Here is a 14,606-nt window from a genome sequence, read left to right on the forward strand (position 1 = left end):
ATTAAACCATGCTGCATTTATGGTATAGGCCTATATTGACCTATAGAATACAATTTCAATAATGTGTCATTCTTGATGCTTTGAGGTGTAGAGCAGTGGTTCCCAAAGTGGGGTCTGGGGACCCCTAGGGGTACTTGAGGGATTTCCAGGGGATGCCTAGCTCAATTAGAGATAGTTAGGAACCAAATGGACCCTTATGGATCTGTAACTCTGAGAGTGTACACATGGACCTGGACCCTAATAGGTCCATTTGGTTCCATTTGCACATACTCAGAGTTAAATTGACAGTGGTTTTACAATATAAATTGGGGTACCAGAGATAGAAATGCCATTAAATCTGTGGTCCGTAGCATAATGCGTGCGAAACTGGGGGTCCATGAAATTACCTGAGAATAATAGGTTCTATATGAATATGAAGTGGCAGTCAAAGTAAATAGATTGATTGTTGATACTGTAGTTAGATGCTTTTGGCTATTTCTGCCTCTAATAACGCATTATATTAACGGCAGCTTCACTATAGAACCAAATATTGGCATTTAGGTTGCTTTAGTACATAGGGGTGGGCAACTTTGACGATGGCGAGGGCCAGATATATTTCAACACTCACTCCAGAGGGGCCACAGTGCATTACTGTCGTAGCAAAAAAATATCTGATCTACAAGCTCAAAACACGTCGCAATGCGACGCATTTCGACCTTGTAGATCAGCTATTTTTGCTATATTTGAATTGAAAACCTGAATAATTGTTTGCTATTTTTGAATTAGAATCCTGAAAATTAACCTTTTTATTGAATTTCAAATGCATTTAGTTATAGTCATGTTAACTATATGAACTGTTAACATAACTACATTGGACACAAAAAGACAATAACATGACAATCCAGTCTGGCAGTGTGCTGCGGGTTCGACTCGCGATCCTGACGGCCTTTACTGCATGTCATCCCCCCATCCCTCCATAAAGAATATAAAATAAAGGTGAAAGCCACAAAAACAAAAAATACATTTTAATACTAGTCATAAGTACTAGTCATTTAATACTAGTCATGAAGTCATTAAAGCGGGTTTGGAATTGAAATTGAATTGAATTGAATACTGTGTATCCCTATTCCCTGACATAATTTTATAGCTAAACGGACAGAATTCTATTTTATTTGAATGATGAAACCCAGCTGCCATTAATAGTTGGAAATGGAAATGGAAATTGCGGAAATTGAAATTGCGGAAATGGTGGAAATGGAAATTGCGGAAATGCGGAAATGGAAATTGAGGAAATTGCGGACATGGAAATTGCGGAAATGGAAATTGCGGAAATTGCGGAAATGGTAATTGCGGAAATTGCGGAAATTGCTCTTCACTTATAGCTATTTTCAGGTAGATTGTTTTATTTTACTCAGTCAGCCATATCACTACTCATTTTTTTTCATGAAAAAGGTCATAGCTGGGTAATCTATTTTCAGGCAAATTGTGTTTATTGTATTTTATTTTACTCAGCCATAACAATTTATTTTCTGTTAACCAACTTGCTGGCTGGCAGGCAGGCAGACAGCTACTCATAGACAGGCAGACAGACAGACAGCTACTCATGGAGAATTGGACAGGCAGGCAGTCAGACAGCTACTCATAGACAGGCAGACAGACAGCTACTCATGGAGAATTGGACAGGCAGGCAGACAGCTACTCATGGACAATTGGACAGGCAGGAAGGCAGACAGCTACTCATAGACAGACAGACAGCTACTCATAGACAATTGGGCAGGCAGGCAGACAGCTACTCATAGACAGACAGACAGCTACTCATGGACAATTGGACAGGCAGGAAGGCAGACAGCTACTCATAGACAGACAGACAGACAGCTACTCATGGACAATTAGGCAGGCAGGCAGACAGCTACTCAGACAGGCAGACAGACAGCTACTCATGGACAATTGGACAGGCAGGCAGGCAGACAGACAGCTACTCATAGACAGGCAGGCAGACAGCTACTCATAGACAGGCAGACAGTAAGACAGCTACTCATTGACAGACAGACAAATAACTACTCATGGACAGACAGACAGACAGGCAGGCAGGCAGGCAGGCAGGCAAAGAGCTACTCATGTTATGTTATTATGTTATTATAACAGCTACTCATGTTATGTGCAATAATTTGTGCAGTTATGGAAACAGCTCTTTGTGTTTATGCAAGAAAATGTAACACATTTATTTATTTACATATCGTGTGCATGCACATTGTACTTTGATACATTTTGCGAAAATAAAGCAATTGAAAGAGAGAAGTTATCAAGTATATCATTAATGTCGTAACTTTATCTACTGGCCCCTGGGCCCCTTGCCATTTTTGTAATGTGGCCCACAGGTAAATCTATTTGAGTATCCCTGATATACATCATTGTATTTTGTACAGAAACATTGTGATTTGACAGTATTTGAGGAGAACCAAAAAGTGCGGTCACATCCATGCATAAGAATCTGAAAACCATTTAAATGTATCACACCAAAATGTATACAATGTTGGGCATGTGCAGAAGAGGTGTGTTCAGGCCAGGGTATACTGTACCTTCTGCCATGTCCACATCGATCACATAGTGGGGAGGTAGTTGGACATATCCTATGTCATTTTGTTATTGAGTAATGGAGTCTATGTATTACTTTTAATTGTATTAATTGACGTCGACCACATTCTACGAAGACCCTCCTCATTCCCAATCTGCATATGATTGATTGATTGATTGTTTATTTATTTTCGTGTCATGCACACCTTGTGCCCAACCCTCATGGGTTTATAAGACACCATTTCACATTTGCAATTACAGCATGTTTTACAATACATAATTTATGCATTTTATAGCATGTTTACATTACACAATTCATTATATTATAATATATATACCTAGGTCTTCCTCCCAAGCAAAGTGATTATACCTTTGAGCCTCCAACTGTTGAACGACATGTCTGAGAGGGATGGGGGAAATGTAGGTTGTGTATATTGGAGTGTATGCATTTGGTAGTTTAGTGTAGCTACTTTTTAATTTGTTTGCCAGATTTTGAGACTGTTCAAAATAACAAAATGGTCTATGTTGGTGTGAGTGGGGGTTCTAGGGGCTGGAAAGAGGAGAGTGTTGGGAGAGAATATTTTTTAATATCTTCTTTTCAATGGCAATCCATGAGTGGGTGTCAGTGGAGGGGTGTCTCAAAAACTAAGCCTAGGTAGACTAATAATGAAAACATATAATAGCCTACTTTCTTCTCATGAATTACAAATATATTTCTGTGTGTGTGTGCGTGTGCGTGCGTGTGTGTGCGTGTGAGTGCGTGTGCGTGTGTGCACACATCAAAATAATACATTCCCTAATTGTCTAGACCTGTATAGACTGAGCTGAGAGCGTACTATACAGGTGCATTTGGTTTCATTTTACGCTCTCAAGAGTTAAAGAAAGATCTATGAGGGCCTGGGGACCACCTGGAACCCCCTCAAGGACCACTGGTTGAGAAGAGAACCACAAATGAGGTATAGGCCTGCTCCCGGCCGGTGGGTGGCAGCAATGTGCAGAAAGGCATCAAGTCCGCCGGATGTCACATGAAGAAGAAGGTTGCAAGGGTTGCCATGTCTGCTAATTATAAGCCACTTTGGGCTTGTTTTTGGCTTCGCTTATTTTGGTCTTGTTTTCATAGACCTGGTTGCTTGTTTCTCGACTGTGTCTCTCACTCAATCTGGCAACACCGGAATGGAGGCTCGCTCGGGTTCATTTTGGTTTAAAGTGAGATAAACAATAAGCTACGGGTTGGATCTTTAATATTTACATTGTAAACAACAACAAGCACACACACGGAGAGCGACAACAATGGAGGCTCTGGGTGGAGGAAGACCGTATGAAGTGGACACAGCTAGTACGGCCGATTTCATCCAATGCGAGGTGAGCAAAACACAAGCAGCTGCAGGCTGCAGTCCTGCAGAGTGCAGACACACATGATGGAAATGTTTGTCACCAACGTGTGCAGTAATTGACTAATTGTATACTATACTGTGTAGGCCTACTACTGTACGTGTGTTGTTCTCCCTGCATGGAGCAGAGGAGCTTATTATTGCAGTATGAGGAGTGATGCCGTTTTTATTTTATTGTATTTGTTTTCGAAGAAAAAAAACAACAAAAAGAATGCACCTTTTTATAGTGCCTCCATCGTTGCTCGCCTTCATTTTCTCCGCTCAAATAAACAATTAAATATACGTGTTGTATCGTGGCCTACATTTTTTTTTCAACGGTGTTGCTATTTTCTATTGCATAGCCCTGGTTAGTTTTGTGTTGTGCATGTTCTAGTTCTACAGGTGCTGCAGGACTTTGGTCTACAGGTTATTAATAATTGACTTGAGCCTGCACATGTTGTTGTTGCTGTCACTGCACTTGTATTGTTGTTAGGTGTCTGTACTGCAATTGGCATCATAATTTTAGCATCGAGCAATCTTTTAATTTTTTTGTTTTTATGAATCGAGTACAAAGCACCTCGTGGAAACAGTAGCCTATACATTGTCAGTGGTTCCCAAACTTTTTCATGTCAAGGACCCCCAAATTGACACTAATTAGCCCGCGGACCCCCCATTTGAAGAGATATGCCAGGGACCCCCATTTGAAGAGATATGCCAGGGACCCCTATAGAGATATGCCAGGGACCCCCATTTGAAGAGATATGCCAGGGACCTCCATAAGAGAAGATTTTTACGGCTCTAGCAGTGATATTCTATTCATGTTTAATATCAAGGACCCCCAGTTTGACATGCATTAGTCTACGGACCCCCCATTTAATGGCATTTCTATCTCCGGGACACCCGGTTTATATTGTAAAATCAATGTTATTTTAACTCTGAGAGTGTGCAAATGGATTGCACACTCAGATTTACAGACCCATAAGGGTCCACGTGGTTCCTACAGCAACTATCTTTTAGCTGGGGACCCCCTGGAACTCCCTCAAGGACCCCTGGGGGTCCCCAGACCCAACTTTGGGGGCCTAAGTTGTCTGCTTGAACTTCTGTTAAACATTTGTAGCCTGGGGGTCCACAGTCCACACCATAGACAGACCCCGCCCACTCCACTGTCTGTCTGAGTGAGACTGAGAACTGCTTCTCTTTATTACCCAGTGGTTCTCAAACACTGGGTCGGGACCCATTTGTGGGTCGTGGACACATTATGATGGGTCCCCTTATTTTTGGTTTACTGCATCTAGCTTATAATTATCATTTAAACACATAAAAAAAAAAAAAAACATTCCCAAAAAAAAAAAGCTTTTTATTAAAATGCAATGATTTTTTTCAGTAGTTTCATGAAGAAACTACTGGAAACTACTGGAGAAATGCCATAAATTAGATAAAATATCTAAGAAGTAGTGAAAATAGCCGATCTACAAGCACACAAGTGAAGCGACACGTTGTGAGCTTGTAGATTGTTATTTTCACTTGTTTGGGTTCCGGGCAAACATCTAATTTCTGTTTTGGGCCATGCGTTAAACAGTTTGGGAACCACTGCTCTAAGAAGTCTAGTCCAATGAAGGACCCCCACACATTGACACTAATTAATTGCACCCCCATTTGAAAAGATATGCCAGGGACCCCCATAAGAGAAGATTATTTTGCAGCTCTAGCAGTGATTCTCAACCTGTTTCATTCCATGCATTAAGAACCCCCATTTAATGGCATTTATATATCTTTAAAATCTATGTTTATTTAAAGGACAACTTTAGTTTTTTTCAACCAAGGTTCATGTTTTAGGTTGTTATTAGAGAAAGTAAAAGATGAGTGTAATTTATTTTTAATTTGCTGCTTTCTTTCGTTTTAGCTATTTTTGGGGCTATACGTCTTTCTTTTCTAAATGTTATGGCGATTTATTTTTGTATTTACTATAGTCCTACTAGACCGCAAGAAATTACATCTGGCCACAAAAGATCACAAGATCTACTGAATGTGAAGGTATCGCTATGAAAAAAATACGTATTTAGCCCCATGTTCGAATGCCCCCGCCCCCCTGTCAAAAATAGCTAAAATCGCTAAAACAAAAGAAAGCAGCAAATTAAAAAAAAAATTAACACTCAACTTTTACTTTCTCTAATATCAACCTAAAACATGAACCTTGGTTGAAAAAAACTAAAGTTGTCCTTTAACTCTGAGAGTGTAAAAATCCTGGGGGTAAAAAAATAAAAAAATAAAGTTAATTATAGCATCAAAATCAGTTCACGCTAACGATTCAAAGATCGTTATGTTGCTATGGCGAGGAATGTCTGGAGCTCTCTGGTGGAGCTGTTGCCCCCACGACCAGACTATAATATAAGCAGTTGAAGATGGATGGATGGAAAATATTAGATCTACAAGCTCACAACGCATCGCACCTCTAATTAGTCCCATTTAGACTGCAGTCACATCCAGTCAGATCTGATTCAAATCTGATTTATTTCTCAAATCTGATCTTTTGGCCCGACCGTTCACACTACAGTCTGTCACAAATCTGTTGTGTTCAGACTGGCAGACAAATCCAACCTGAATCAGATCTGTGCCACATCCAGATTGGAATCTGATTTGTTTAAATGAGTCTAAACGCAAACAATCCGATTTAGATCAGGTCGTTGCATTCAGACTGAGACTGAATCGGATATGAAACCACCTCTGAATGTGGCTCAAGTCACACAAAACAACTGATTCCATGCATGACCTGTCTGCGTTTAGACTTAATCAGATTCCAATCTGGATGTGGCACAGATCTGATTCAGGCTAGATGTGGCTGCCAGTGTAAATGGAGCCATGGGATGCATAACAAGTGGAGAGAAACCATGCTGATTATTTATTTTGTCCTCATCTTTTCTCTCTCCAGGTCTGCAATGAAACCATAAGGGGTTATTCATGCTACCAAATGCACCTGACCACTCCTGGACACTTGAAGGTACAGAACTGTTTTCCCCCTATATTAACCCATTCTGACCGGGGACCCATTTCGGTGTTTAGCATCATGTTATGCTTTAGCTATTGAAAAATAGCAGATCTACAAGCTCATAGCGCGCCACCGAGTGGCGCGCTACGAGCTTGTAGGTCTGCTATTTTTTGAAAAATCGAAGAACGACTGACATTTTTAGAATCTGATCTCGGGTCAGAATGGGTTAATCAGACCAGTGTGTGTCCAGTGGAAACCTCATATGAATCTGATCTCAGGTCAGAATGGGTTAATACGCTTACTGCCATTGCTTTTATAGTGCTTTTGATCGATCAAGCCATAATGATACTTGCGTTAGCATCGGGTAGCTACCTGTTGTTGTCATGACAATGGATCGCCCATCTTAGATCGTCCTCGCCATAATAATCCATTCTATCTGTTTTCTTTCAATCGCCTGTATCTCCTATTTCCCAGAATAGGAGATGGACTTTTCTTTGAACGTTTCTTTGATGGCACAGAGCCGACGCTGTGGAGGCCTACAGTGCCCCCTATAGACCCATCTTGTAAACAACAGTTGAACGAGACCCGTTAAACTTACAAGGATAACACTATACTTCCGGAAGTCTGGAAATGTGGCTTTTCAAAATAAGAGCTATTAGATCCTAATTTTTCAATAAATGCTAGCGGGCTAAGTGTTTTAATAGGAAAAAAAACACACTTGTGTGAAGTCAGGGGCGCTCTTATTGTCATACATCATCGCATTCTGTGCTCAGCCAATCAAATCATCGCAAATTTGGATACACAAACACACAACGATGGGCATAGGAGGGGCTAGCGCCGCTCAAAAAGAGGGCTAGTAGTAGTAGAACTTTACCATATGCAGACCGCGGCCATCTTGACATTAAGTTAGTTTGCCATTGACAGCCAAAAGAAAAGTCCTATATCTGATTATAAAAAAACATTAAACTCACCAACAACGCAGCTGTACGAAAAGCTTAATTTATCCTCTTTCAGTCCGCAAAGTGTTTGTTTCTAAGTGTTTGAGTTTGGAAGTGCTTGTTGGATATCACTCAACAGCCCTTCATACCACCTGTTTTGAATTTTCACATAATGCAGGATGTTGCTTTACTGAAAACGAGTGCTTCCAAACTCCAATGGCAAGATGGCTGCGGTCTGTATATATAGTCAATACACTGCTAATGCCTAACATGTGAAATTCAGTAGATTACGAATGCTGGTAAAATAAGTTCATGTTTATTTAACTCTTGTCTTTCACCTCGACGACACCTCAGATGAGCTGTGGACTTGGTTAACACTTAAACCGCTAGCATTTATTGCTAAATTATGATATAATTCACGCCAGCATTTTTCCCTGTTTATCCGGCTCTTATTTTGAAGAGCCAAATTTCCAGACCGGAAGTGATGAACGTATAATAGGGTGTGTGACGATGCAAGATCTCTAATGGAGTCTAATGGAACGTAATAAAGAGTCTGCTCTGGGCCGTGGAATAAACCTTGTTTTGACCAAAAATGCCATCTGGGACAAGGAATAGGAGATACAGGCGATTTGAAAGAAACGGATAGAATGGGTGTTTATGGGCACGATGATAATGATCACGCGATCCTGTGTTATTGACAGCACCAGCTAGCAACCCGACGCTAACGCGAGTACTAGCATTATGACTATTGATCAATCAAAAGCACTTTAAAAGCCCAATTGCCGTAGAGCTATGCCGCTAAGCGTAACATCGATTAATTGCCTTTAGTTGACGTAGATTAATGGAAATGGCGGTCTTTAACGATGGGATGTGTGTTCCCATCATGATATAACCATGTCTCTGTTAGTAGTGGTGAAACTGTTCATTTTGACCATGTGGACAGATGACCATATAATGCTGTTCAGTGCATCTGACTGACTTGACTTCATGCTCTCCTTGTTTTATTCCTGGCAGAAACTAAAGGATCAATTGGTTTTCCAAGGTAAGGATTGTTATTCAGATACAATAACGACCTGTTATAAAGCATGCATAAACATTTATAAGCAGTTTGTACATAGTAATAATCATGGACAGACTTGTTGACATCCGCAAATGTTTACGCAAACATTTATAACTAATTTATACGTTATTAGTAATGTGTTATTATTAATACACTCTTTGTAACTAAAGTTATATAATATTTATAAGCTTTTTCTAATTATAATAATAATAATAATAATGTAGAAGCTATTTATATACAAATATGGTATATGGTAAATTGTTATAAAATGCATAATAACATAATAGAACAGTTAAGAATCTTTAAACATTGACATTTGTTATAGCTAAAAATCATATCTACACTATTAGTAAGTAGTTAACTATTAATGAATAAGTCATTTGTAAATGATTATTAAAACATTTATAACTTATTTATAACATTAAAAACATTAAACATGGAGGCCACATTAACAGACAGGAAACAGGAAATAATGAATTGTCTTTACTTACTAATAACGTATACACGAGTTATAAATGTTTAGGTAAACATTTACGGATGTCAACAAGAAGTCTGTTCATGATTATTACTCATCAACAAACAGCTTATACATGTTTATAAATGCTTTATAGCAGGTCGTTATTGTAAAGTTTACAAATAATCTCAACAGACTCTTTGTTAACCCATTTTGGGACTGAGTTCTGAATGTGTGAATGTGTAACAGATTTTCTATTTTTATTTATTTTCCCCTGAACAATCTAGGCCAGGATTATTCTAGCGGCGTGTCGTCATCTCAGGATTCCGGCGTGTCGTCTCAGTCACAAGACTTTACAGATCATCCAGGGCAGTACCCCCACCACCATTCGGGGCGTCCTGACCCAAACATGCCGCCCTATCACACAAATGACCGCTACATGTCGGCAGACGCAGAGAGAGGTGCTACTGCCTATCCCGGCGAGGGGCATCATCTGCACAGACGTGACGATTATCACAGGGAATATGGAATGGACTCTGAGGACAGAAGAAACTTCCACCAGGAGTCCGGCGGTGGTACCAGGCGTGATTTTAGGGAGGAGATGACTCACGGACCAACCTACCACAATGAGGCTCCTCTTTACAGGAAGCCCTCGGCAGGAAGAGAAAACCCCCTCGGGGGGTTTACGGGAGCCGAGCACGGCGTTCCTTCTGCCGAAATCGTGGGGTCTCGCAAAAGAGCCTATCCAGGTCACAACCCGCACGGGGCAACATATGCAGAAGGTGACCCTCACAGTCGTGCTTACCAGCCAGGAGGCTCGTCCATAGATTTCTCCCATGGAAGGGTTCCCTTTGACATCGACACTCACCTCGGGCAAAGACGGTATCCCGACGAGCCCTACTCGAACCCCAGATCAGAGCCCCACCAAAGACCCTACCCTGGAGGCGAGGGTGAAGACGGGGCTTATTACTCCGAGGACAATCCCTATCGACCGCTCTACCCTGGCGCTCACCCACAGCGGGGGCGGTCTCTAGACGGGGAACCCAGCAGACCTGGCGACGCTAGCGGAGCGGGTAGGCAGGATCCGAGGGGCGAAGACGTGGCCAACAGGCAGAGGCTTCCCGAGCCTACGGAAATGGGACCATGGCAAGTGGGGCCAGCAGCAGCAAGTGAGCCTAGCTTCAGCGGGAGAGCTCCCTCTATGGCCAACAGACTCCCCGACAGTGCCAGAGCAACGCCGGACGTCCCTGAGCCGTGCGCACGTCGTCTGCAATGGCCGTCCGAGGATCATCGGGTGAATGAAGGGAAAAGAAGGAAGAAGAGCTCTTCAGACGCCGCTGAAGAGGAGACGGAGAGAGCCAAGGGGATGTAAGTCTGGATTGACTTGGTGGTGGTTGTTGTTTCTATTACTATGACAGCAGGGTCTTCTGTACACCAGGCTGACTTCTATCTTACACAGGAACATTATTTATGTCGTCGCGATTGCCGGTTTGGCTGAAACCTCCGTTTCATAAATTAACGCCATACTTGATCACACTACAGCATCATTCAAAAAGCATCAAATGTAGCAGATCTCCAAGCTCGAAACGTGGTGCTTAATGACACATTTTGAGCTTGTAGATCTGCTACTTTGGCTGTTTTTGAATTTGAATCCTGAAAAGTAACAGTTTCCACCCGACTCGGACAATATCGTTTTATGTTTATCTGTTTGTACGTTATTTGTCAACTGTTTATTATTATTAAGGGACCAAGAAGTCCCGAAGAAATAGCTGTTCTGGCTGAACTGTGCATTCGGTTTTCGCCAAACGTGTCAACATGGTAGAGGGCCATGCCAAACTATGCCAACTATGCAAAGCCCATGACCATTGGCTAAAGGGTGGCGCTATAGCACTGAATTGAAAATGCTAACTTTGAACGTGCATAGCTTATGAACCGTTTGACCGTTGGCAATGACACTTTGAACAGTCATAACTCATGCTTTGTTTGGCCAAAATTAGTATGCATATTGTTATTCTTATTGCATATTGTCTTCTTTCTTTGTCCTGCATTATTGCTGCTTGCAGCTATATTATTAATATTATTATTTTTATTCCTTCTTAAAGACAAGAGGGGCCAGCAGGTGATCACCAGGGACCAGGTCTAGGACCAACGGCACAAGACATCCATGGACCTCAGAGATGCATGAACGAACCGGTAAGAAAGCCTTGCTGAGCCATGGCTTACTTAGGGCAGGAACCATGAGGCCCATAGGGCAGGGGCCTATCTCCTGTTTCTGTAGCATGAGGCAGCTTGATGTACAAGACTGGATTTACGCCCCCTGGACATGACGCTTGTATGTCGCAGGGACTTGCCCCCAATCCTACCTGCTGAGTGCCAAGCAGGGAGGCACTGGGTCCCATTTTTCAGAGTCTTTGATATGACCCGGCCGGGGACCAAACCCAGAATCGGCTCAAACAAGGGAAGAAATTAATTTTGCTGCTATCTACTGTATGCCACTAACATGTGGAACGCCCTACCAACAGTCATTAAGAAATGTTAATCCCTAGACTCCTTCGAAACCGCTCTCACAGAGCACTTACGGACGGCTGCAATTCAAAACGGTCCCCTGTAAGAAAAAACGTTTCTTTAACGGTATATATAGGATGATTTCAATTTTTCATAGAAGTGTATATCTGTACCTCCTATAAATGTTCTGATTAATTGAAAATGGAGGACCCTGATGTGAACATGTCTTGGTTTTTCTGGTTTTAAACTCGTAGCAGTTTTTGTATTCACCTGTACTTTCGTTTGAACTGTACCCATTCTACAATCTGTGAATACAATTTCCAATCAATCAATCAATCAAACAAACCTTCCAGCCTCTGGGCGGACACTATAACGACAAGGCCACTGAGCTGGTGTGCCCAACAGGTCTGTCGTAAAAATAATTGAGAAATCATATCTGACCCGTAGGGGAAGGAGGGAGGTCCAGCACACTGTCACTTCAAGAGCTTTTACTTAGAGTCAAACGTGCAACGTTTTAGTCTTGCGACCTTCTTCAGGCGTCAGTTCAAAACTTGCTGACATTGTCACTAAACATCTACAAGCTCTATGAGCTTGTAGGTCTGCTATTTATTTTTTTTAATCGAAGAACGACTGACATAGAAACATAGCTTTTTCAGAAAACTGTCAGGATGTAGAAGACATTTATAGAATCTGATCTCAGATCAAAATGGATTCAATGATTATCGCATGCGTTTTGATTGGTTGTCCACACATCTTGAAATGTATTTGGTGACAATGTCAGCCAGTTTTGAACTAAAATAAAAGCTCTTGAACCTGCCTCCTTCTCCTACACGTCTGCTGCTCACTGGTGGCCGAACGGTTTGCGGAGCGGTCTTGATATCGGAAAGGTCGCTAGTTCGTATCCCCGGACCGGCACGTTCAAATTACCACCGCTGAAGTGCCCTTGGACAAGGCATTGAACCTCTACCATGAAATGTTCTATGAGCAGGGCCTGGCTGTAAACAAATTATTGCGCTTAGTCCAGTTACCCTGGGTAAACATAGTAACTTTCTTTTTTTTCTGTCGCCAAAGCATCTGCTTAAAACTGAGCCAGGTGTGCGGAAGTCTTCTCTTCATAAGAAATTATCTGGCGAGCATTTTCTTAATGGTTTGACAGTTTTATCGAATCCGTATAACGACGTCTTAATTGATATCACTGTAATGACATCCCGTTCTTTTCTTTTTTTAGGGCCAGTACAACACGGAAAGTCACCCAAGAGAGAACCCTGGCAACGTCTCTGATCTACTGGTAAGCAGTGGCGGAAGTACATTTACTTATGTACTGTCTACTGTGCTTTGACTTCTATTCACGAGTTGCTCAAGTTAATTAATTGTAGAAAGTTGCCCAAGTTCGGTTTTCATTGTTTAATCCACGTTTTATTATTCAGTTTTAAATCATAATATGGGCAATCCACCGGACAGAATGGGATATGAGACGTGTTTTGATGACGTCATCGTTATGGGAAATTGGGTTATGGGAAATTGAGTCCCCATTGTTTACAATGGGAGAGCTGCCTAGCAGCTTGGTAGTAACAGTTTGGTATGAAGGATGTAAAATGAAGCCTGTATTGTCCACACAGTACAAGGCGTCCATACGCCTCATAGGAGGTGAAACACATGTGATGCGATGAGCTTTCTGTAATGAACACACAAAGGATCCGTAGCTGTCACACCTTTATTTGAAAAAGAAGAAATTACGGACAGTGTTTTTTTACAGAGTAAATATTTTCTGTTACAATGCATTCTAGGCTATGAAGAAAACATACTACAGACAATCGTAACACATAATCAAACTAAGTGATTGAAATACACCAGTCCACATACCCTAGTTCAAACAACACGTCAACACACAGAGACAAGTTTCACTACCACTAGTGCATGAATATTCATGAATATGACATTTTAATTGCTGACAAATGTGGGCAAACACGGCTTCTCATATTAGCATATCAGCATTATCCAAGTTGTGAAGGGATTTCCCCCTGCATGGATCATCAGGTGTGCTTTTAACCCATTCTGACCTGAGATCAGATTCATACGAGGTTTCCACTGGACACACACTGGTCTGATTAACCCATTCTGACCTGAGATCAGATTTTAAAAATGTCAGTCGTTCTTCAATTTTTTTCAAAAATAGCAGACCTACAAGCTCGGAGCGCGCCACTCGGTGGCGCGCTATGAGCTTGTAGATCTGCTATTTTTCAATAGCTAAAGCATAACATGATGCTAACACCAAAATGGGTTCCCGACCAAAATGGGTTAAATCCCCAGTATGAGAACAGCCCTTGCCATCCCTTGTAGAGGGATTTCCCCCTGTATGTGTCCTCATGTGTACAATGCATTCTATGAAGACATAATACTACAAGGAATCTAAACAAATGTTCAAACTAAGTGATTAAAATAGACTATTATAATAATAGTTGAAACAACACATGTCAACACACAGAGACAAATTACAATTGCACTATAGTGCATGAATTCCCAATCACATTTGGACAAACACTGATTATCATATTGTTATATCAGTTATAACACTCATCATTGAATAGATTTTCCCGACGCATGTGTGTTTTTAGAATATCAATCCGACTAAAGCCTACAAACTGTACACGTAAAGGGGCTTTTCCCCTGTGTGAGTCAACATGTGTGATTTTAGATTATCCTTTCGACTAAAGCCTGTGCCACAAACTGTACATGTAAA

The 14,606-nt window shown here is 41.4% G+C and overlaps 2 protein-coding genes across 2 annotated transcripts in view; both read left to right on the plus strand.

Moving 5' to 3' along the window:
• Window positions 1-14,606, plus strand: part of LOC308331777 (uncharacterized protein) — a gene marked incomplete at its 3' end in the record, with an annotated part of 64,373 nt that overhangs the window by 39,778 nt on the left and 9,989 nt on the right. The gene's annotated exons all lie outside the window — the stretch shown is intronic.
• Window positions 3,739-14,262, plus strand: LOC308332468 (uncharacterized protein; the record flags this gene model as incomplete). The annotated part of the gene is made up of 7 exons (XM_080788374.1): window positions 3,739-3,915; window positions 6,853-6,921; window positions 8,862-8,889; window positions 9,649-10,729; window positions 11,464-11,554; window positions 13,095-13,154; window positions 14,257-14,262. The coding sequence occupies exons 1-7, from the start codon at window positions 3,844-3,846 to the stop codon at window positions 14,260-14,262; spliced, it is 1,407 nt and encodes a 468-aa protein (XP_080644500.1). The 5' UTR covers window positions 3,739-3,843.

Source organism: Protomyctophum bolini (genome assembly GCF_963924005.1).
Source record: "Protomyctophum bolini genome assembly, chromosome: 17".
NCBI classification, from domain to species: Eukaryota; Metazoa; Chordata; class Actinopteri; order Myctophiformes; family Myctophidae; genus Protomyctophum; species Protomyctophum bolini.